The 24,048-nt window shown below is 40.9% G+C and overlaps 1 protein-coding gene across 8 annotated transcripts; it reads left to right on the top strand.

Moving 5' to 3' along the window:
• The first annotated feature begins 207 nt into the window (after nucleotides 1-207).
• Nucleotides 208-23,609, top strand: MPHOSPH9 (M-phase phosphoprotein 9). Of its 8 annotated transcripts, none has more exons than XM_063173145.1 (24): nucleotides 208-326; nucleotides 2,683-2,803; nucleotides 3,036-3,186; nucleotides 4,382-4,471; nucleotides 7,248-7,714; nucleotides 7,954-8,077; nucleotides 8,704-8,794; nucleotides 9,994-10,100; nucleotides 10,472-10,597; nucleotides 11,496-11,776; nucleotides 12,427-12,585; nucleotides 13,509-13,596; nucleotides 14,477-14,692; nucleotides 15,515-15,562; nucleotides 15,928-15,992; nucleotides 16,424-16,528; nucleotides 18,082-18,219; nucleotides 18,363-18,538; nucleotides 19,267-19,431; nucleotides 19,747-19,867; nucleotides 20,181-20,284; nucleotides 21,087-21,295; nucleotides 21,641-21,709; nucleotides 22,610-23,609. In XM_063173145.1, the coding sequence occupies exons 2-24, from the start codon at nucleotides 2,709-2,711 to the stop codon at nucleotides 22,709-22,711; spliced, it is 3,297 nt and encodes a 1,098-aa protein (XP_063029215.1). In that variant the 5' UTR covers nucleotides 208-326; nucleotides 2,683-2,708; the 3' UTR covers nucleotides 22,712-23,609. The 8 variants fall into 8 exon arrangements, with proteins under 8 accessions (XP_063029215.1, XP_063029217.1, XP_063029214.1 ...); XM_063173141.1 differs by having other exon boundaries at nucleotides 209-326; nucleotides 11,340-11,776; XM_063173142.1 differs by lacking the exon at nucleotides 208-326 and adding an exon at nucleotides 577-646 and having other exon boundaries at nucleotides 11,340-11,776.
• The last annotated feature ends 439 nt before the right edge of the window (nucleotides 23,610-24,048 follow it).

Below are 24,048 nucleotides of genomic sequence, written 5' to 3'. Positions count from 1 at the left end.
TGCGGAGCGGCCAATCGCCGCGCGAGATGGGCGGGGATTGCGCTCGCCCTCCAATCGGTTCTTTCGGGGAAGGGCGCCGCGGCGCGCGCCGCTCCCCTGGCGGCGGCGCGCGGGCTTTGCCGCGCAGCGAATCAGCGCGGGAGGCGCGCGCTCGAGGCGGCCAATCACAGGGCCGGGCTCAGTGCGGAGCGCCCTCTACCCCCGTCCCCACGTTCGAAACTCCCGGCCGCCACTCGCCGGGCGGGCGGTGCAGGGCCGCGCCGTTCGTCGTTTCACGGCCGCCGGAGGAGGCGGCTGCCGGGCGCCGTGGGCTCCCAGCGATGCGGGTATGAACCGAGCGGGCCCGCGGGCAGCCGGCGGGGTTAGCACCGCCGCGCTTGGCCGGGTCCCTGCTCCCCATCCCGGAGCCGCGAGGCCGCCCCCAGCGCTCCGCCCCTTTCTCCCAGAGTGACGGGCGGTGCAGCCAATCGGAGGCGGCGGCGCTGTCAACATCGCGGAGCGCGAGGAGCGGCCGCCCAATGAGAGCGCGGGGGCGGGGCTTGGCCTGAGCGGGGCGGGGCGGCGGAGCCGCTGGGGGGGCGCTGGTGAAGGGACGGGGCCGTGGAGGGGCCGCGCCGAGTGAGGGCTGGCATGTGAGGGCTGGCATGTGAGGGGCCCGCCGGGCACCGCGGGGCGAGCGCGGCGCTGGCGAGCGGACGGGGCGCACGCGGAGCCGGGGAGGGGGTTACGGACCGACGGGAGGCGGCCCCGAGGGAGCGAACGTGGCAGAGGGGTCCCTGCGGGGGCTGAGCCCTCGGGGCCCGGGCGGCTCCCGCAGGCGCTGCAGCCCCGGGCTCGTTGTGCCCTCTGAGGGTCCCTCAAGGTCCGTGGGGAGGTGGGGCCTGGCCTCGGGCACCGAGCGCCCCCGGCACCGCTGAGGGGTCGGGAGGAGTCGGGTCTGGCTCAGGAAGCGCTGCAAAACCTCACGGGCTGTGTGTCGGCGTTTGCACCGAAATCAGCGCCGATATTTCTGAGTTACAAACACCTCGCCGATTGTATTTTCCCATCCATGCCCCTTTCTGCAGCTGCATGGCCGTGTTAGGACCGCGCTGTGCGGTGCTGTGCTGTGGGATCCATGGGTGACAGCGCTCCCGCAGCGCAGTTCCAGCTCGCTAATATTGTTTTTTATCGAGAGCAGACTTCTAATGAGGTTATGAAACGAGCCTGTGTCACAGCTAAGTCCCACCCATTTGCTGTGCTGCCGAGATAGGCCACCCATGATTCCATCCTGGGGATTCGGGGGGACTGATGCCGCCCCCATCCCCTGCTCAGTGACACTCCCAGCCTCAGCCATCGCTGTCAGCTCAGCAGCTGACAACCTCCAGGTTTTGCAGGCTTCTGACCGCTAGAAAAAGAAGAAAGCCATGGGTTTTGTCTTCTTTTCTTTATCCCACGAAGCTCTGCCAGAGGCATGTGTGTGTCTGTGATAACTTCCTTCCAATTCTGGCATTTTCAGCCCTACCCAGACGAGATAGTGAGCGAGTACCCAGAAAACATTTCTGCTAAAGCCAAGCAGGCTCCAGTAAAACAGGAAAATAGGTCAGCTGTCAGTTAGTTTCCTTCTGGTGAAAATATATTATCCTTCTGAAATTATTGGAGATATATCTCCAAGAATTTGCAAATAATGAATCTGTAAAACCCATCAGCCCTGTAAAGAGGAATGGTTGTGCTTTGGAAGTGTTGTGCTTCTTTAAGGCAGCAGGAATTTATTCTTAGCATTACCAGACTGCCAAGATGATATTTCTTAATGCCTCTTTTTGCTCTCCATCCATGAAGTGATCATAAGGTTTCTCTTCAGTGTTAGAACACAGGCTGAATTCACCAGGGTGTACAACATGCTGAAATAAGCCCTATGTAAGAACTGGTTAATTAATGATTTCTTAGTGAAAGTATGCAAACTTTCTCTAGAAAGTGAAGAATATTTTAGTCTCTCTACAGCCAGTCTGCTGTGGGTGCTGTAAGACTGTGGCCCAAGTATTTTATGTTTGTTTATTTATTTATGATGCTTTCAGTTAACCAGCTGCTGTTTTCATCCACTGTGGGATTCCTGTTTGACTCCTTTTTTTGTTGTTTTATTAATTGGTCAGAAATGGAGCTCAATGTTTAAGCCTTCTGAATTAATGTTACATAATAACAGTGGAACAAGTGATCTGTGAAAAAAGTAAGCCAAATATTACACACAGAAATGGCAGAATTGGTTGACCCCAGTCTAAGTCAGCTGATCTCAGTTTTATTTTTTTTTTGGTGAGTGTGTTTCTTACAGTGAGGGTTTAGATTCTCAATCACATCTAAATACATCAATAATAGGAGATTTCACACCTTGCACATGGTCTGTGGAGCCCCAGATTTAAAGAAAACAACCAATCAGACCCTGATAACATGGTTTTACCTGGAATGTTTTGCATTCAGCCCCCTTTCCAGCCACTCTGTATGTGCTGGGAATCCTTGGACCTGTGGGAAGCCCAAGGCTGAGTGAGCAGCTCCTTCTCCCCCAGGAGAAGGGAGAAGCCTGCTTGTGGAATATTTGCACTTTTTGGGATGGTTTGGCTGAAACAAATGTCTCTCCAATTCTATTTCTTCACACAATAAAGTCAAATGTTTTTTCAAAGAAAGAGAGTGATGTTTATTTCTCTCTGTTTTCAGGGTAATGTCTTACCTGGGACTGAGATATGGAAAACAGTGATGTGGTGAATCCTGTCCAAGAACCCCCTTTGTGCTCTGCAGACTGTGATGGCAGAAACCCCCACAGCTTGAATTCCAACAGGTAAGGTGCTGAAGCAATCACTAACAATTACTTTCATTATTTTGGTTCTGCTTAATTAGCACCCCTTCACAGTAATATTGGTGTTAAAGTGAAATTTTTATTTCAGCGTGGTGAGAGTCCTAAATTGAGTGTGTAATTCTGGCAGTCTGGCAGATGTAGGGTATTGTTTGGGCCACTGTGTTGCACACCTGACACAATAAATAATTGAGCTGTTTTCTTTGTGTTTCTCTAGAGGTCCTTCATCCAATCCCTGTGGAGTTTCTGGTTACTCAGGGAATGCCAGGTCCTCATTAAAGCCTGGTTCTGTTGAGCTGCTTGCCTCCTTTATGCAAGATATCCAGAACATTGGACATGCTAACTCGGAAATTGTGAGGAACTGTGAGGTATTTGATATTAAATTTTATTTTTTAAAAGTGGTATTAATGTATTTGCTTTGCATTTTGGAAGACAAATCTAATGAAACAATTCAGCAGCAAGATCTGGGTTTATCCTTAATGATGGGAGAGATCCTTTACAATAAATGAACTAATCACCTGGCTGGATTTTACTGCAATTTTATCTTAGTGTTTTACAATAATTTATTGTTATATCTTGGTGTTTTATCAAATAATATTATTATATTAAAAATATATATTGTAATATAATATGGATCTGAACATTTTTTCCCAAAGTTACAATAGCGAGTTTTTGAACTGAAAAATTTAAACCATTAAAACTGTATTATTTCAAACTGGTCTGAAATGATCCTAGAAATTAAAGGGGTTTTTGCCTAAAAATGGTTCTGTTTTGCTTGACTTATTTATAGAATCCATTTCTAAAGATGTGTAGGTGATTAGTTTGTTTCCAGATTTAAACCAGTGCAAAAATAATGATGTGGTTTCAATGAACTAATTCTCCAAAATACTTTTTGGAATTTTTTTGTCCTTTGTATTTTCAATTTTATCAGTGTATTTGGTTATCATAAGGAGCATCAGTTTTGCACACCATGGGCTTGTTCTTGCAGATTTTTGAGCTCCCTGGCTGGGATCCATCCAAGTGTGTGTTGACAGATGCTTAATTTGGGTTCTCTTTAACACCTCCAGGAACAGAATATTGATGTGTGTGTCCCATGCCCTGTGCTTCAAGCACCAGCTCCATAAACATTAACATAAAATAGTTGTTAAACACCAGATTTTGCCATGTTTCAGGAATGCTGTGTATTTGATTTTTTAAAAAATTATCTCTCAGTTTCCATGACATAATTATGCATCCTGGCCTTTAGCTGGATTGCTGAGGGGAGGAGTTTCTTACTGAAGGGTGTTTAATTCTCAATTTTAGAATTGCCTGTAATTAAAGGAACTGGAATCAACCTTTCTAGAATCTGGCTGTTCTGTGCTGGCAGCTGTTCCTACTTTTGGTTCCCAGTGATTGGCATGGTGGGGGCTGAGTGTGCTGTGGGATGGGCACCCACAGTGCTGTTCCTCAACTTTGGATTATGCCAACACCCAGGGACAGGATTGCAAAGCTGTTTGCAGCCAGAGAAGAGGTAAGAGGTGCAACATTTCTGTGCTTTAATTATTGCACTTTGTGATTTAACAGACAAGGTGGATACAGCTTCTGAGACTGGTAGAAAAACAATGCCAGGAACAAATAAATGCCCAGCAAGAGCAGTTCCACCATCAAATCCAAGTAAGTAATGACTGTTCATGGAGCTTGATAAAGCTGAATGATATTTTTCTCCGTCCAAAACAATGCAGAGAGGCAGTTAATGGAAGTGGATGCTGTTTAAAGGGAGCATATTTGAGACAGCCTTGCTTAATTAACAAAGCAACTCTTAGGAACCATTTCAGGAGTGATTTGTGGATTATTTATTTTCAATTATTTTGTTTTCACAAACATTTGGTTCAGAATGCTCACCTGATAATGGTATTTTGTAGGCACAAGGTTTTTATGAACTGTTAGACTGTATAATTTCTGATTTTGAGACAATATAGCTTTATTTTCATTTAAAAAATATACAGCTTATCATCCCCTCATCCAGAGAGTATATGGCCCAGGAAAAGCATCACTGTAATAGCTGAACACCTATCCCACCTTCACTTGAACAGTTTCCTTTCTAAGAATGAAAAACAACCCCTGTGAAGGTTCATATTTTGGCTGAACCCTGTTTATCCATTAGAACAGAGGCAATGTATATGTATATATAGCAGACAATGAAACTATAATTATATAATGCTTAATATCTTCATCATTTTGGTTGCTGTTTTTCCCTTCCCTTTCCTGATGCCCTCCACACTAGTAGTAATCAGCAGTTCCTGAACTGAATTACCAAGAGGTACTGTCCTTTTATCCTGTTTCTCCTGCCTCACCTCCCCCCTCCCTCCCTCCCATTTTGTTATTTCCCTGTTTCCTTACCCTTGTTTTTCCTTCCTCTTACTGTAGTGGTTTGATTCACTTGTTGCTGATCATGGTCTTTACTAATCCATTGTGTTGGCTTTGCTGGTTTTTGTCTTTTTTTAATAGGAAAGGCTACCTCTGGAAGAGCTGAGGGTCAGCAGGGCTTTCTCACTGCATGGGGTGCCACACTAAACACAAAATCAGCAGCTAGAACTGAGCTATTTTATGCATTAAATAGAATAGATGGGAATTTGCTTTTTGTGGTAGAAGAGCAAGGTGCTGGATCAGCACTGACATGACTCTGAGATAAGGTTTGCTCCATGCTGGGTTTCAAGACCAACTACATAAAAATCTCCATCCTTGTGAGAACAGGGATAAAAAAACCTTGAGTTCCTTTTGGAATCAGTGGGGGCAGCCCTTGGCTTTTGTGATCTATACAAAAAACCATAACTGTGCCAGGGACAAGCTGGATCATCCCAAGATCAGACTTTATCAAAGAGATTATAAAACCAAAATTACAATCCCAAAACTGTAGAAAGCACATCTTATTTTTCCCTTTTTTTTTTTCACCTCTTGCAGTTATTTTTGACTGTGCAAAAAGAGGTAAAAAAGCAATTTAATTGGAATAGGAGCCTTTCAGTTTTCCTGCACAGGGTATTAATGACAAAGATTAAATGTCAGCAGTGAATCTGATCTTCTCTCCCCCCCACTCCAGTTCTGTTCTTTCCCTTCTTTTCTCCCTTCCCTACCTTCCTGACAGCTGGATTACAGAATTGAAATATAAATGATTGCTGCAGTCATGATTGAAATCATTAGCAGAACACAAAACTTTGTAGTGGAAGGAAACTTCATCCCAAGTTTTTTGTCTGTTTATTATTTTTGGCAGGGAAAGGCTGAACTGAAATTCAGTTGTTTGTTCTATTGCAAGTTAATAAAAAATCTGAGGCTTGATCCTGACTAGCATTACATGTAGGTTCCTCTGAAATTAAGTATTCTTTTTTATTTCTTACTTTGAGAGAACAAATCATTTTTGTTCAATTTGTTCTCTCCAGTTGCTATTCACATGTGAGTAATGTACTGTAGTTCTGTGAAAAAACACAAGTTCCATGTTCTTAAAATTATTGCAAGTTTTTTCCTTCTTCCTTTCCTGAGGGAATTAGTTTGAAATATATTCTTGAAAACAATTCTGTGCTCTGTCCTGTCATGTGCAAGAGTTGTGTGCTCCTGCAGTTCAGTAATCTCAGTTGAACTCTGCAGAAGTGCTGGCCACAGGCACAAATGTGAAATCTCTTCACAGCCCTTGGCAAAAGCATTAATTATTTCTCAGAGCTGTTTCAGTATTTCCAGAGCACAGCTGTAAAACTTAGAACTTCAGAAAATTACTGACCTAATATACCGAAATAAGTCTTGTAGACTAAAGAGCAAGTGACCTGTTAAATGTAGTGATGCAGTTTTGGGTTTGCTCCACTCCATCAGCCACCAAAACAATCAGAAGGCAGAACTTTGTACCATATGAACCAAATAGCATAATATCCAAATTGGGTGTTTTAAAGTTGAGTTTTATGCAATAATCTTGCAGAGGTACATTATTCCTATTCTCATGATAGAGTAATGGTTAATACTTCCATCAAAGCATCCTTGCAGTCTTTAAAAATGTGTATCCAAGTGAAAAAGTGTTTCAGACCTAAATTTAGCCCAACACCTGGATAGTTTGTATTTCTTTAGCAGGTTGGTAGGTAACTGTAGTTCTGAGGGCAATTAGTGATACATTCATGCATGTATTTTACATGAATAAATGACTACTGAGACTCGTGATTCACTGCATGGAATTCAGGATTGTTCCCATGGACATTTTACTGTTCTTTTTACTGTTTTATTTATATTTACTGTTATGCACAGTATGTATTTATCTACTTTATGCATGAGATGTCTGCACATGAAAACTTGGAGTTATATGGAATAAATACTCTAAATCTCCTGCTAATAACACAAATGGAAGATGCGTCTAAACAGGGGTGTGACTTCAGGCGGGATCTGATGGGAATTGTCCCTTTTCCCCCCCGTGCAGCTGATTCAGGATGAGATAAAGCAGCTGGTGAGGTTGCAGAGCAGCACCTGGGCCGGGGGCCGGGCTGTGCCCTCCGTGCCCGGCCCCATGGGGATGTGCTCGGAGGCGCTGGAGGAGCGGGAGAGCCTGGGGAGGCACCTGGCGTCCGGAGAGGGGGAGAGCCCGGCCGGGGCCGCGGGGCTGCCGCGGGGATGCGCGGGCAGGGAGGGCTCCGTGCACAGCGACAGCTCCATGAACAGCGGCTACGGCTCCCTGCCCGCGGAGCCGAGCCCGGCCCTGCCCGGCCCCTGCCCGGCACAGCCTCCCCCCGGGCCGGGGCTGCACGGGGGCGGCCCTCAGAGCCAAGGAGAGCCTCCGGCACAAACAGCAGAGGAGAGTCCTCCATCCGCAAGGAGGGATAGCTTGGTTTTCCCTGCTGGCTTGGAGCATAAAGCTGATGAAGATCATCCATGTGGGAAAAAAGCCAGGTAAGTGATAAACTTTCTAACCTTTCTAATAATTTCCTATAAACAGTCCCCATTCAGTAAAAGCTGCTGGTCACTGGGGGCATGTTTGAGTTGAATGGAAACTCTTGATGTTCTACTGCTTGATAGATAAAGATATTTATTTAGCCTGATGTTTCTGAGTGATGCAGGTCTGCATCTCTAGTTTAGATACACTTTAATGTATTTCCCCTAAATATATGTGTGTGTTTCTTACCATCCAGTAAATCTTTAACATCATGGGCACAAAAGTTGAAACAAACCCAACCAAAAAGAGTAACTGCAGATGAAGGATGTGTGAACTCTATGCAAGAAAATGAGAGAGTGAAGAGATTACCACTTGACAATGTAAGTCTCTTTTTAATTCATTATGTTTTTCTAATGCTATTCTTGTAACTGGTATTTTTTCAGAGTTACAGCATGTTCTCATTCAGCATATACTTTCATATTTTAAGCATTTGAGTTCCCATTCATATTTAAAGTTCATGTGGGCAAAGTTTGCTTTTTGGATCATTCCATACTTAGGCACAGAGCTATTTTGGTGTATTCAATTCATTACCTAATTTTTGTCTTAACACCTCCCTGAGTGTCACATGTTCTCTCCTTGTAGAGATAATGGCCACACTCTCAGCTGAGGCTTCAGGTCATGGTTGTTTATTGTGTCCTGTAATTTTGAAGGATCTTTGATTTCAGCTGGTGATGCCTTTTCTGGCACACAGGATTCTTTGTGTGTTAAGGCATTAACCACTTTGCTCAGGACAAAAACACAGGCGTGTCTTAGGAAACATCAGTTTAGTTATGTGGCTTAGCTTAGTTCCACTTTTGGCTATGATTACCCTCAATATAAATTTTGTAGGTTTGGATCATGCTGTATAATTGTATTTTATCTCTGCTTAAAAAGACTAATAACATTTGTATGCTTTTCTTTCCCTTGTGATTTTCCTTCTGAATTTGTTTTTCCATTGTAATTTTAGACAAACCTTACTGATGCTGCTTTGCCACCATACACTTTTTACCTCAATCAACCCAAGGAAAGTCCAAATTCTGTAGTGTCAGAAGCTTCAGGTATAGTTAATTTCTTGTACATAAATTCCCTTTCTTTTAAATTCTCATTTTTAAAACTCTTACTGGAATGCATCCCCAATAACTTCAGGGAGATGAGGAGGATTTAAGCACTGACAGGCTTTGCTATAGCATTAATTCTGCTTCTTGCTCCTGTTTTCAAACTGATGGCAGCTCCTGTGTCTTGCTGCTGGCAGATGTAGGACATGCAGTAGTTGGGATGTTTTTCCAAATTTCTCAGCATTTCAAAGCTGAACTTTGTGTTTAAAGCTATTTCATAATGGAATTACTGTTAATATCATGGTAGGATATGAAACATTAGCATCAATGGTGTGGTAATTACAGGAGTTCATGGTAACAGAGGCAGAATTCCTTTAAGCCAAGGGCATGATTCTATAACTGTGTGAATAGACCAGGACACAATAATGCAGTGTGTAACCTGGTGATTCTTTAATTTGGGGGGAGGGTTGCTTTTTTGTGTTTTGGTAAGGCTTGGCTTTGTTGTTTTGGGGGTGTATGTGAGGGGGGGTTGGTGGTAGATTTTTATGGGTTTGGGGGTTGTGGTTATTGGGGTTTTTTATCAAAGCCAGACAACTAATTCACATATTTTGATCATAACAGGGTGGATTCATTTCAGTAACAAACAGGGGCACAGAGATGCAGCCCTGCAAACTGTGTATAATTGTTGCTTCTTCACAAGCCACTGAGAGAGGGACACATTTAAGAGATTGGAGTGGGATTGAGGCTGTGTCTGTTCCTCTTGTGCCATCCCTCTTAGTCCTGGTAGTTTGTCTTTGCATGCTGCAGAGTGAAGAGTTTGTAATGTCAGGTGTGATTGTTTCTTGGGTGGTGCCAGTTTTAAGTGCTATACTGGAATCATTAAAAATGTAAGTTCATGGTAAATGAGGATTTGCCCCTTGAACACCAAATCTATGTATTTTAACTGATTTATAGCTTTTGTCCCTGGTGCTGTATGATGTGAGACTGATTATGTTGCCCGTGCTTTGCATTGAGATTTTTCTAACTCCTGGCCTGGTAACAAATGCTCTAATGATATCCTTGAGCAGTAAATGCAAATAACTACTGTGCCATTCTTGTTACTGACCAAATAACATTTTACTAATGGGTTTTGGATTCTTGTTCTATAGCTGACAGCTTGAAATCTGTAGAATTAATTTTCTTCTGGTCTTTTTTTTCATCAGGACTTTCATACTGGAAGTTAGATGAAAAGGAGATGTATCACACTTTACCAGAGAATTTCAGAAGCGAGTTGCCTGATAGTTTTGTGGAGAAAACATCACCAGTTCAGGTAAACTTTGTATACATTTAAAAGTTATTATGTAGTTGTTTTTTGTCTTTGCTGTTTGCCTGTGATGGAGAGAACCCTTTTGTTATCTCAGTCTTTCATATCCTGGCTCTTTGTTATTCCTGCACCCCACTAACCTCCCTTGAAATTTACTGACCTTTTGTCCTTCAAAAGGAGCTGTGTATAGAAGATGAGAAGTGTCTAATTAGTATGTTAAAGGTGTATGTGCCTTGTTAAAAACCCTTTTTAGCTTGAATGAAGCTGTGTGTTCTGAGCTGCTTTATTAGCTAAACCCACCCCAGAACTTGCTTATCTTTGTTGGGGGTGGAGTGTTGTGTTCAGAAAAAGTAATGTAGCAATTTTGCCTGTTGAAGTTGTCTTCTGCTGATGAAAGGAAGTTGTCATCACTGAAGGACATTTATCATAAAAGACAAAGGGAAAAGCAGCAGCTGCCAGACCAGAGTTTTATGCCTTCTTCCCAGCCAAGTCACCCACCAGAGGTAACATCAATTTCTTTACTTCACGGATCAGTTGAGGATGTGTTGGGCTGGTTTCACACGGCTTGGCCCCTGCTGCCACCTCCAGTGTTGTGCTGGAACAGCAATTTGAGCAGCCTGGGAAAGGATCCAGCTTGGAGGAACCTCCAGGAACAGCCTGAGCAGGGAAGAACCTTTGCTGCACAACCTTGAGGATGCGGCAGGGACGGATCCGCTGCTGCTGGGGCTGCAGCTGCTGAGCTGCACCTGGGACTGCAGTGCCAGGGTCTGTTCCACCCATGGAACAGAGCAGGCACAGCTTGTGGAAATGATTCTTTCTCCTATCTGTTTTTTATATAGCTCTCAGTCCTGTACATAACCTAGGGATGGTGGCTGCTGTGTGACTGTACTCTTTAGGTAATTAATGAAATGCTTTTGTAACCCTGCAAGGTTATTGTTTCAACACACAGACAAAAATCTTTCAACTTGCATAACTGAAATTTCAGAGCTTTTCTAGAAAGCTACAGATCTTGGATATGTCCTTTATTAATGGAAACTTAGAAACTCAGTTTGCAATTATTGGGAATGTGTATTGTCATTTCAGTGTTGCAGAACTGACATTTTATTTGTCACTTCCAAATGATTGTAATAATATTCAATATAATACTTACAGTATGTTGTATGGTTTATTGATGCCTTGAGATAAATCTTGTTCTTGTAAATGGAGTTAAATCACAATATTTTAGCATTGTAACTTATTTCCTAGATCTTGACGTTGGACCCAACCCTGCATATGAAGCCAGGCCAGCAGACCCAGGGACTCAGTTTTCCCAGGACTCCTGCAGACTCTGCTCCCTTTTCTCCAGACTCTATGGCAGAGCCCGGATTTCCAAGTCATTGTGACACAGACTCTTTTTCACAGACAAGTCATTCACCTCAGCTGGATGATTCTCCAACACACCCTGCCAGCAGCAGAGCTGTGCACTTGGACTTGTGGAGAAATCACCCATTCCAGAGTGAACACAGGGCCAGCTCTCCCTTCCCAGTGGCTCCCAGGAATGCTGACAATGATCATTCTGTCAACACTGAGGAGGAAGAAACACTGACTCTAACTCCATCTTCTCTTACTCAGTGTGCTGACAGCAGTTTGCCAGATTGCAGCCTTTCAGTGGCATCTCTTGAGGATCCTGTGGTAATGTCAAAGTAAGTAACTTTTTCTTTTTTAAAAGTCCAAAGTTTGGTGCTTTCATGAAAGGAATGAAACAATAGTAGTGAGCCAAACAAAATATGTGAGTTCTCTTGTTTGTGTCTTTTTATACATAAAAATAAAAATACATCCTTTCTCATAGGCTGTGTGAGGGAGTTCATTTAGGCAGAGAATTTCAAAGTTCTGTGAGGGGGATTATTTTCCTCTTTAGAATCAAATGTAGAGAAGCATAGAATTTACTGTGCTTAGGAAAAATAAATATCCTCTATTCATTGTTGAAGCTCTGATGATTTGTACTGGACAAGCAGACAGGGCATTTATTCCATGTATGAGGGCTTGTAAAAAGTAAAGCTTTATTTTGTGCTTTTATATATTATTTGTGTATAATAATCATATATACCTGTATATACTTATATACCTGTATGTATTTGTACATAATAATCATAATATTTATCTCTATTAATATGAAGACTTCTCTGCCTTAGATGAAAAAGCTGTCTTTGCTTTAGGTTGAATGCAAATAGAGTTTTGTAAGAGACATTTATGTGCTGAGTTCATTATGTCCAAATGAATCCAGAATCCACAAATTAATCCACATGATCATGTGGATGGCTGGAATTTTCTACAATTCTTATATTGAAAATAGGATTAGGCAGAGCCTGAGGGAGAAGCACGCCCGACACATCGCTGATCTACGAGCTTACTATGACTCTGAGATCCAGAGCCTGAAACAGCAGCTGGAGTCCAGCCACAGAACTGCTGCATCGGAGGAGCTGAAGAAAATCAATCAGAGCCTTGCTGACAGGTACTGTTTGTCCTTCCTGTCTTTCTCTTTAGGTGGTGCTCTGTATATTTTAAAAGATTGAGTATCCTTGTTTGGAATGTCTCAAACAGTTTATGTCCCTCTTCAGTTCTGAAGATTTCATGTATCTATGATATTAATATTTCCCTGTTAAATATAAATTTTGTATTATTTAATGCAGTTGCTAAGCTGTGGCTGCCCCATCCCTGGTTAAAGGGTTGGGCAGGCCCTGAGCTGCCTCATCCTGTGGAAGATGTCCCTGCTCTTGGCAGAGGGGTTGAAACTGGATGAGCTTTAAGATCCCTTCCAACTCAAACTATTCCATGTTTCTGTGGAGATCAGTTCACTGTTGTTGGACAGTAAATGTGGTGTTTAGACTTCAGTTTTTGTTTGACCTGTTTTTTCCTGGAGCCAGTGCAAGCTTTCTCAGGAATGGCTGGCAGGCAGAGGTACTCTGAGCAATTTGTAATGGAATGATTTGTGTTGGGAAGATTCTGCTCTCCTGTCCTGCTGGTGAACATCGTCCTCCTGTACCTTCCATGTCACGAGCACAGGTGACACAGGAGCAGTCCTGAGTTCATTGGTGCCTTTACCCTGCAGTCTGGGTGTCCCAGCTGTGCATTCCATTATCTGCAGCTCAAGTGTTTGCTGTACAGAGAGTGCTGATGTGATTTCTGTATAATTATTGCCAGTTAAAACACATATTGCACATTTAGACAGCTGAAATACTGCACAGAATTTATGTATTCCCAGGCCACCACAGTCCTTCTGAGCAGAGACACTGCTGGGGCTGAAAAATGTGGGAGGAGATCAAGGCTGGGCACCAAAATTTGTGGGGATGCTTGAGGAAGGGAAAAAGGCTATAAAATGTAGGCTTATTATTTGAAAATTTCAAGAGCTTGGTGTAATATCTATGTTCTAAGCAGGTGTGACCAGTTAGATTCAGCTCTGAATGAAGCAAGTGCTCACATAAAAGCCCTTGAAAATAAGAATAATCAGCTAGAAAAGCAAGTGGTAAGTATCTGTTATTAAATCAAGTTGCTTTTTAAGTAAAAGGGTAAAAGAATGAACTTTTCCATTAATAAATTTACCAGTGCTTCCATACTTTTTTTTGTTACTTTTAACCTTTCAACCTTTCCCTTAATATATAAGATCAGCTCACATGTTACACAGTGACTTTCCTACCTGAGTTTCTTAGGATTCCCTACCTGAATCATCATCACTGTTGCTCATGAACTTTTTTCCAGGTTAGCAGGGATCAAACAAAGTCTAAGAGTGAAATACTGTGATGTGTTTATCCCATTCTTCTTTAAATTTTCTAAATTTATTTATTTTGTTTTAATTACTTTCTTATTAGATCAGTGATAAAAGAAATCTCACTTATGCTGGGGCAAAAATACTCTTTAGGTATATTTGCTGTTTTTCTAGCTAGGCTAGACCTGTTTGCTTGTGCATAAATTAATGCATAGCTGCATTAATTGTTAGTCAAATTAATTAATTATTAGTCAATTAATTATTATTAGTCAAAACCCAGGAAACTTTGACAGTTGAATTTTGTCATCTGAGTTAGACACCTGCAGAGACTAATTCAACCTTCTTTAGGCATTTGTCTATGCTGGGAAGTAAGTTAATCAGATGGGTTGGAGGCCTCACCTCTAGATATTTAAAATCCTATAAAATAAATACATTTTGGGTGGGTTTAGTCTTCATTTTCATTCTTTCCAAGTCACAGAAATGACCAAAAATCTTGTTTAGTTCACGTACACCCGTACCCTTGTTTTCTGTGCAGGCGATTTTAAGATAATTATTTAAATTTAAATAATCTTAGAAATAATTAATGTGCCAGGGAAGAAGCACGTTTCAAACAGTCTGAAGGATGTTTTGTGTCCTGCAGGCAGACTGGAGGGAGCGTTTCTGTGCCCTCAGTGACAGCTCCAAGGCCCTGCAGGAGCGGCTGGAGGAGATGCGCGCCAGCCACAAGGAGAAGGACAACGCCATCAGCCGCCTGCAGTCCCGCCTCAGGGAGCTCGAGGAGGCCTTCGAGAAGGCTTACAAGTTATCTGACAATAAAAACACCAGGCTCCAGGAAGAAAACAAAATGTTTCAAAATGTGAGTAAGAAAATGGGCAATGATGTTGGCAGGGGGACAACAGCAAGTCCCAGGTGTGAAAAATACTCGGAGTTTACAACTGGGAAGTCTTAAAGCACAACAAGAAAACAGAAATTCCTCAGCTGACTCCTTGCTAGGCTGGGTGTTGGAGGGCACTGTGGAGCTGAAAGATACTTTAAAACAATTATTTAAGGCAGCAAGTGTCTACTTGATAAGCTAACCTTTGCAATAGTCTGTCTCAGGAATTTTATTACTCTAGGTTGAAGATGCTACATGAAATTTTACAAAGTAATTTTTCCTCTCTTAAGCTTGTTTGAGATGGACTAAACTTTTTGTACCTCATCCCAACTTGCTAAATCTGTTCACTGTGTATGATTTTAGTCTAAGGAATTGCTCCTCTGATTCTTTAGGAAGAGCTTTATGGAATGTTTAAATGGACTGGTAGAATGGGCATTAGCTGGTAAAGCTACTTCATGCTTTAACTTCTTTTTTACAGTTGAGATTTCAAAAGACAAATTCACTTTTAAAGTCTCTGAGGAATCTTACTGGTTCATTCATTCAGTTTCTTTAGAGACAAATAATTTGAAAATTAGAAATACATTCTATCAGTAGCTCTGTCTCCTCTTGTCCTGTCTATAACTTTTTGTTCCAATTGGAAGATGATAAAAAGAACTTAAAAAATATTATTAAAGTACATTTTGTATCCCCTGTAGTGCTTCTGCATGTGTTAGCCAAGCTGTTGAGATGATTTTACAGCAGCCAACAAAACTGTTAATTGACTGTGGTCTCACTGTGGGCTGGTGTTCTTTTGTTTTGTTTTAGCTTTTAGGAGAATACGAATCCCTTGGAAAAGAACATGAAAGAGTAAAGGTAGGCACACAGTGGATAATTAAAAACCCAAACATGCAAACTTTGTGATAATATTCCATGGAATTGGCTGAATTAACTTAAATATTTCGAAAAAGCTCAAACAGAAAGATCCATATTTATCTTTACTGATCACTTTCTTCTTCAGAGTCCTGGAGGGAAAAGGAAGGAAACTGGAATTTGTTATTTTCCAGTTATAGGCAGCAAAAATACTGCAAAGTCAAAGCTGAAGAAATTTAATGGACCCTTTGAACTAGGAAGGTGTAATTGATGTGTTGTTTCCAAGACTGATGTGGAGTTACTTGGGTTTTATTTAATGCACTTCTGCAGTTTCTGGACTTTTTGCATTTTTCTTTTTGTCCTCGTAGGATACATTAAATACAACTGAAAACAAATTGCTTGATGCAAACACAGAGATTTCTGATTTGAAAAGGTAACTGTGAAACTTGTTATTGTTTTAACAATATGAAATACAAACTGTGGGCTAAATGTCTACTCCCAGAGTGTGAGGGCTGTAGATCTTTCAAGTTTAATCACATTTTATGAAGCATTTCATGCTGCTTCATGCTACTGGTACAAACTAAAAATCTCATTAATTTAGGATATGCATTTTTTTCTACTTCTCTCCTTCCTCAGCAGTGTTGTCTGGTCCTGTCTTTCTGGCCAGATTACCTGATTTATTTAACTTCAAATTCAAATACATATTTATATCCATATTTAGATAGAGGTGCATAGACAGAAATGCAGCAGTTGCTCTTGTTCTCGTGCTTCATCCAGAATATCTGAATAAAATGAGCTAAACTATTAAGAAATGTGATGTTTCTTTTATCCTATTTAAATCATCTCCTAATGCATCTTTTTAAGGACAATTCTAAAACTTGAAGCTCAGCTCAAGCAGGTGGAACATGAAAATGCCCTGAAACTTCGCCATATAAGTGAAAATCGTTTCACAAGAACCTCTTGTGCCAAGTAAGTGACCATTAAGACATGAAAACAATGTGTTTTAGAATAGCTTTTAACATGTTTTGGCTAAAAATGGATCAAGATGAGGTCAGTCCATGGGCTGAACTGGATTAAACACATGTGATGTAATCCAGAGATTGGATGTGCCAAGAAATTAATAAATCCAACTGAATTCTCTGCTAATGTGTCTCTGCCTTGGCCAGCTGTCCCTGCTCTTCCAAAGGAGTGATTGCTGGGTCTGAACTGCTCAGCTGAATTCCCAACTCCACAAAGGTCTTGGGAATTCCATCTGATAGTCCAGTTAGGCATTGGAGCTTTTCCTGGTGTGCCATTGGTTTGAAAAGCTGATTCCTGCTCAGTGTGGTTCTAAATAGGATTTGTGCAGGTAACCTGAGAATAGAGGGGCAGTTCAGTCAGAATGAACACTCTGCTTTGAATTGGGATTTATGTTAAAGAAATTCAAGTTGATCTGTGCTCTGCTTTTGTTTGTTTGAGGGTTTTTTATTACATTTTAAAGGTCTAAGAAACTTTGTCCCCCTCTGGTTTTTGTTACTCAGTTCTGGCCTGTTCAGTGTCTCTCCCATCTCAGCACTGATGCTGTGGAGCCCAAAATGACAATTAATGTGGTTTGGGGATGTCCATTTGGATGTGTGGAGCAGGAGTATCTTGGGGAGATTTGAATTTTGATGATTATGAAGACAGAAATATTTATGTATTAATATATTAAAGGGACAGATTTCTGTTTAGAGCTCTTTTAATATTTATGAACCAGACCTCTCAACAATGAACAGAAAAAAGGAAGGCCTGGACATGGCAGCCCATGTTCATCAGGGAGGGGGGATGTAGGAGCCAATATGGATTTAGGAGTTAATCTGTCCCTAACTGATCCCACAGGCTCAAGGAAAGCTCATTCCAATTGAATGCCCAGCAGGAAAGATTTACAGAATAGTGCCTATAGTTCATAGCTTGGGTAAACAAGACCCTTTTTCCTAATTATCTGCTTTCCTGTCTATAGAAATCACATTTTTCTTTTGCTATCTCAAGATAATGATCTACTAATTGATACTTAGTTGATATTTATCCCTCTCAGGTCACCAACACTGGCTTTTTCTTGGCTTTTTGTTTTTTCTTTTTTATTTTCTAATAATTGTTGTCCAAAGGAAAGCTGGGATCAGATGCTCTGAAGCACTGCAGTAATCTCCACCAAATGTTTTCATTTAATTAGTTGAGATGTACGTGCAACCCAAACCTGGGTCTGAGTAAGCAGCATTAAATTACACAAAGATCTTTGTGGAGCTCTGCATTCTGAGCATATTGTGTAATTTAGAGTGAAACCTCAACATATGGCTTTTTTTCCCCCAAATATTCTATTTTTACCTTTCAAGCATGTTTTTAAAAGTAGTTACTTTTCCCATAGTATTTACAAGTTTATTGTATATTTGTTTCTGTTTACTGGGATAAATCACAGGTTTTTCTTAAAAAACAAAACAGAAACAAACATAAACTCCCCTCCCAAACTCCAAAGCTTTTAATAATTTTGAAGCTTTTTATTCGCACAGCAAGTTGGGAACTCCTGATGTCAGCAGGAGAAAGTGGTTGATACCAGGAGCTGAATATTCCATTTTCACTGGGCAGCCTTTGGAGGGCCAGGAGAGCCCCAAAGACAACAGGCTGGAAGAAACCTATATTCCTTCTAGGTGAGTTGGTTTCCTGAACTAAACTAAAATCTGAACTAAATTTCTCCATGCTTTTTGTTTATTCTGTTCCTGTTTGCGTACATGAAATAAAATAAAAAACTTTATGCATTTTTTTTTCCTTTCACCACCTCACACTCTTTAAGGCACCATTCTCCTCCTGAGAAAGACTCCTCACAGGAAGACTCTTCAACCAACACAATAGGAAAGAAAGAAAATGAGATGGCAGAAGCACCAATTCTAAAAGCCTTTAAAGAACTTGAAGAAGGAAAAATTCTTAAAGATTGGGGTACACAGACAGAAAAAGAAGATGCACCAGCTAGTAACTCTTATTTTTATATTTCTGAAAGTGTCTTTACTGGCTTTTCTCTGTTTGCATGTCTTTTGGCTTTGGTATTCTCAGCATTCAAGTCCACCAGGATACAGTGGTGGGATAAAAAAGGTTTTGGCATGCAAAACTTGTGGGGTTTTCCTAAGAAAATTCAAAGTTGGATATCTTAGTGATTTGTTTAGAATAGGGGGAATGCAGAGGTTGTGGTTAGGTCTCAAGCTGAAGACTAGTTAATGTCCCTTTTTCTAAGAATATCTCAGTATTTATAAACAGTTAATGGAGTCCTAACAAGGTCTGGCTGCTGTAAATCCATTCCAGTTTCCATGGTGTTTATGGGAATGGAACTGAGGAACTGGGACTGCCCTGAGCTGTAACAATGCTGATTTAGAGAAAACGCTGAGTCTTTCTTAAAATCTTGTGTTCTGGGTCTCAGGCAGGTCCTTCAGCCTTTCCCAAAAGATGCTTTTGTCCTGATTTCCACTGTTTCTCTGTTAAACAGTGTTACTCAGCATAATTTCTCCCTCACACACTGCAGAGATCCTTTTTCATGAGTTAAATGAAACATGAATTTCATGTTCTGTGAGTAGGAAGAGAGACTTGAGCAGAACAGCAAAATAACGTTGATGTGAGGGATAAAAAGCTCAGTTCAGGGGAATATTTGTGAATTCTTGTGTTGAAAAAGATTGATTAACATAAGAACTTTTTTTTCTTTTCATTAGAACCATCAGCTCGACGTCAGACTGTGGGGTTTGTTGAACCTTCCTTGGTTGCAAACAGATCTCCAGAGAAAGGGAGGGACCAGCACAGACCCAAACGGTTCAGCTCCCCCTCTGGCCAGAGGTCATCATCCCTTCCTCCTGCCAACAGGAAATCCAACACTCCCAGTCAGTGCCTTGCTCAGCCTTGCTTTGTGTCACTCCAAAAGCAGAATCTAATCATGAAAGGCTGCTCTAGAAGAGGGAAAAATAGGGACAGGGTTTCTGCATTGTTCTGGCAGTCTGAAAAATTCATGTCTGTAATCACGGAATATGTGAGAGTTCTAAGTTTATTTTCATTTTTGCATGTTGTGATGCACTTCTCATCTAATGTAGATAAACATGTAGACAGCTTTGAAGAGCACTCTTTAAGCTGCAAGCACATGAGTGGGAGGTACTGCACTGGGGAGTCTGAGGTACATAAACATACTTTGTCTTTTGCAGCAAGAAGAGAGATAATGCTGGCACCAGTGTCTGTGACATACAGCCCAAAACGATCTCCAAAGGAAAACCTCTCTCCTGGATTTAGCCATTTGCTCAGCAGAAATGAAAACACAGTGACAAGGTAGGAGTCTGGTGAATACAGTTGTGTTCTGATGATTTTTAGAGCAGCAGGATGTTTATCCAGGCTTAATGATGCTGTTTCTTGTTCATTAAATGTCCTTGAAAACGAGTTGTGAAGATTTCTGAACATAAAGCTAAGTTGTGCGTTTTAAAACATGGCCAAGAAAATCTAGAATGATTGAACAGGATTTAGAAGACTTAGTCTTTAAAAAAAAAATTTGTTTATTCACCCAAAAGGTGAAAAAGTAGAAAAGAGCATATTGCTTGATACATGAGTTCTAACAAGTAATTGCTGTGTGCTTCCTCCTCTGTAGGTTTGATATACTCCTAGATGACCTGGAAACTGGTGCTACTTCTACTTTACAGCACAATAATCCAAGGAAAAGGCTCCAGTTTCAGTCACTAGATGATGCAGAAGGTAATCTGTCAAAGTGGAGGGAAACTGTTCTTTATTTTTGTACCATGATTCTTTCCACAGTGGTAGTGGCTGCCTAACTAGAAAGCTGACTCTTTACTCTGTGAAGCCCAACTTTTAGAAATCCTCTAAATCTTGCCTTATTCCTGTAGACAGAGAAATCCTGTCCATAAAATCTTTTATTTTTATGTATATGTCTGTGTGCACAAACACACTGGAACAAGAAAAATAATTAAATTGAGCAAGAAGGGCAATACATTTCCCTGTGCTTAACTCAGTTATCCAATGCATATCTTAGTGGGGTCTATATTAAGATGTACACACTGAGTCATACTAATAAAATCCTATTACTAAACATTGCATTATGGACAGCAAAGAGTAACTAATAAAACCAGTTGTTTCAGATTTTTTGAAATGATTGATCTTTTCTCGCCGTGTTCTGCTTTTTGGTTTTATCCATGCTCTTATTCAGACTGGTGTTTGCATGACAACCAGTCAGCTTGGTGATATTTAGAAATGTACCAGTAAAAGTAATTCCTAATTAGTACAACACAGGAATCTGGTTGTTAACCAAAAAATGTGCTGTGTTTCAAAGATCCCTTGAAAGATGACCCATACAAATGTTTTGCATTCCTTTGGGAAGCTGTTCAAGGCAAGGACTGAGGCTCTGCTCTTCCCTCTCCTCGATTCATGCTCTGCCAAAACCACACTTCTTGTGCTGCCATTGATTTCTTTTTCTGTCCCGTGTAACAATTTCCCAGGGAATTACAAAATAAATAGAACTGTTCAACTGTTCTGTTGATAGGAAGGCAGCATTCAGGTGTCAGGCAGAGCCCCTGTACTGAATCTGTCAGTAATGGAATGAAGAAAGCAGCAGCAGCCTGGGAGGAGAGGAGCCAGAGACACGAGGCAGTGCAATCACCTTGTGAGGAAGACTTCAAGTACACAGCAAGGATTTCAACTCTGGCTGAAACTGAGAGGCTTTTTGATGAGCTGACTCACGAAAAGCAACAGGCAAAGATTATTTCTGTTTTCAAGTTGTGACAAATAGTAATTGTTCTGTGAGAGGTGAGGGATGGAGCCTTTTATCCATGGAATGTGTGGCTGAAATTCATCCACAACTTCAGTGTCACATCAGGAATGTGCCATTGTCCTTCCCTGTCCCTAAATTCATTAAAGGAGAGTCCCTGTAACAAACCCAGTGTGGGTGGGGGTTGGCACAGTATTATGGTGGTAAAGAACAAAGCTCCCCATGTAGCTGTAATCCATACACCTCACCTCTCCTTCTGTAAGAGGATTTAGGAAGGCTCATAGTGGCTCTTGAAACTAATTTACAGCTGAAGTGTTTTCTGTTATTAGATTGAGGCTGCACTCAGCCGAATCCCTTGTTCTGGTGGAAGAATGACCTTGCAAGCAAGACTAAATCAGGTGAAAAAGCCTCTCTGAATTACTGTTCTCTTCTGTTCTTCCACAATTGAGAATACATAATGTAGAGGAAACCTCCTCTGGGTAGTGAGTGTGATTACTGTGGGAATTTTTATGTTAGAGTTTTTATGCTGTTTAATGTCTTCTATTTTTTGTACATGGGATGCATTTTGCCAAATTACTGCCAGAATAATCTGTTCTTGTGCTAAAACTGAGAGGTAGATAAAGGCAATGCATTAACAAAATGCAGTGACTATCAAATAGATCCCTGAAGCTGCAGGGAGGATGTTGTGCTGTAGGGGAAATTGAAAAGTTTAGTTTTTGTTTGGTTGAATATTGCCTCCTTGAAAGTACAAAGTAAGAAGGTAAAAATAACTGGTTTAGGTGGAATACAGGGAGGTGCTTTCTGTGGAAAACTCTGCAGACTCTTTTAATAAAAACTAGTCTCAAAGTTGTCTTATAGAGGTCTCTGCAAAGCCTTCAACATCAGCATTTCCTGAATTGTGATCCCAGGGTGTGTTATCAGTTTATCAATTTGAAATTAAAAGTGCATTCCAGTAAATCAATACTGCTACTTACTACAGTGATCAACTGTTTCCTAAATATGCCTAATATTCCTAAATATACTTAATATTCCTAATATTCAGCCTGTCCTAATTCTTGTCAGGTTTCTCTCATGGAGTTTTGTAAGTCATGTGTTAAAAAAACCAAAAAATACATAAAAATAACATGACAAGTTTGTGGGTCTGGCTCTGGTTTTTGGGTGATAACAATGCAGCTAAGGCCTCAAAAAAGATACCAGGAATATAGGAATGATAGCAGTTTCCTAATTTTAGAAGGATCATTTGATTTCATGATATATTATTAATGCTTTTTGTTCTTTCTTTTAACTCCTCCTTTTAGGAAGCCCTGGAAGATCGTTTGGAAAGAATTAACAGAGATTTGGGGTTAATACGAATGACTCTGAAAAGATTTCATGTTTTGAGAACCTCTGCAAATCTTTGACAGTTCTCTCTTGACTGCAAATATACTTTTTTTTGCACTAATATATAATGATGCACTCAGTAAATGCAAATTGTTTTGTATTTTTATAAACCCTGAAAAGTAGTTTTGCAACCATGTTACCCTTTACAAACAGCAATATTTTGTACTTCAAACAGCCACCTCTATTTTAAACGTATTTTGTTACACCTGAGAAATCAATGTTTATCCTGTATTGTAATATTTTTAGAAATATTAATTATTTTTAAATAGTGATATTCAATTTATAATAAGAAACGAAAAGGCAGCTTGTTTTCAGGAAAAAAAAATAGTAGTGTTACCCTTTTGCACTTGGTTTTCCTCCACTATTTTATAAGTATTTATGGTGTGATGTAAATATTAGCCAAGAGGAGATTTTGGACTTTAATACAAAAAGCAACATGAGTTTACCTGTGTTAAAGGGAACCACTGTTCTGTGGTGAATCCTTTTAATTTAAACCTTTTCCATGGGTGTTTCTCATCGGGACAGAACTGTGAGCAATACTTGCACTGTGGCTGGCTGGGGCAGGAGAATCCTTCTGTGGTGGATGTGAAGCCTCCCAGCAGTGCCAGTGAGGGGTGTGCTGGTACTGTGAGTGCCAGGATTCACCTGGCAGCAGCTCCTGCCTCCCAGAGAACAGCTCAGCTCCAGCTGACACTCCAGGATGGAACTCCTTCCCTGAAGTTACTGGGTCCCTGTGCCAGGCTGGGTTTTGTGCCAGTGTTCTGTTGGTGTACATTTCATGAATTTGTGAACATAAATTAATTTTTCTTGGTGGAAAAAAAATGCATATTTGCCAGTTGACATATTGTTGCATTACTGTCCAACATTGATATTTTGGTTTGTATTTTAATATTAAATAAATGTTTAATTAGATTCTTTTCTCCTGCCCAAGTACAGTAATAGGCTCTGGGATATTACATCAGAGATAATGTGGGTTTTAATCATATTGTGTGTTTCAAATTCTGTCCTTGTTCAAGATGTTTGGCCACCAATGATGTGATTACAGGGCCAGAATAGCTGTCATAAAGGAAGCTTGAGAAGGTCTGATTCTAAAATTAGAGTGCTGTGGTTTAAGATATTTGATGAGGAATTGTCCAACCCATGCATGGTCTTTTCAGAAATTCTGTAGTTTTTGCAGCCCTGTGGGTACTTCAGTGCAAGATCAGAGCTGGGGAGAAGTCAAGGATGGGAGTTTCTTGTTTTCTCCTTTACTCTGAAATGCAGAAATTGGGTCTGAATGCTTGGAGAGGACTTGCTGCAATGTATTCCCAGTCTCCACAAACAGATGTACAATTCTGATGGCATTCCATGTTCTCAC

Source organism: Melospiza melodia, chromosome 20 (assembly GCF_035770615.1).
Source record: "Melospiza melodia melodia isolate bMelMel2 chromosome 20, bMelMel2.pri, whole genome shotgun sequence".
NCBI lineage: Eukaryota > Metazoa > Chordata > Aves > Passeriformes > Passerellidae > Melospiza > Melospiza melodia.
Note: the sequence above shows the minus strand (reverse complement) of the source record. Positions and strands in the feature narration are given on the sequence as shown.

What these genes read in the sequence shown, in the direction of transcription:
- MPHOSPH9 (XM_063173141.1), top strand. Translation starts at nt 2,709, where the DNA reads ATGGAAAACAGTGATGTGGTGAATCCTGTCCAAGAACCCCCTTTGTGC. An exon ending in AGCCAAGTCACCCACCAGAG is followed by an intron (nt 10,598 to 11,339) that starts GTAACATCAATT and finishes CTTATTTCCTAG; the next exon opens with ATCTTGACGTTGGACCCAAC. An exon ending in AATCAGAGCCTTGCTGACAG is followed by an intron (nt 12,586 to 13,508) that starts GTACTGTTTGTC and finishes TGTTCTAAGCAG; the next exon opens with GTGTGACCAGTTAGATTCAG.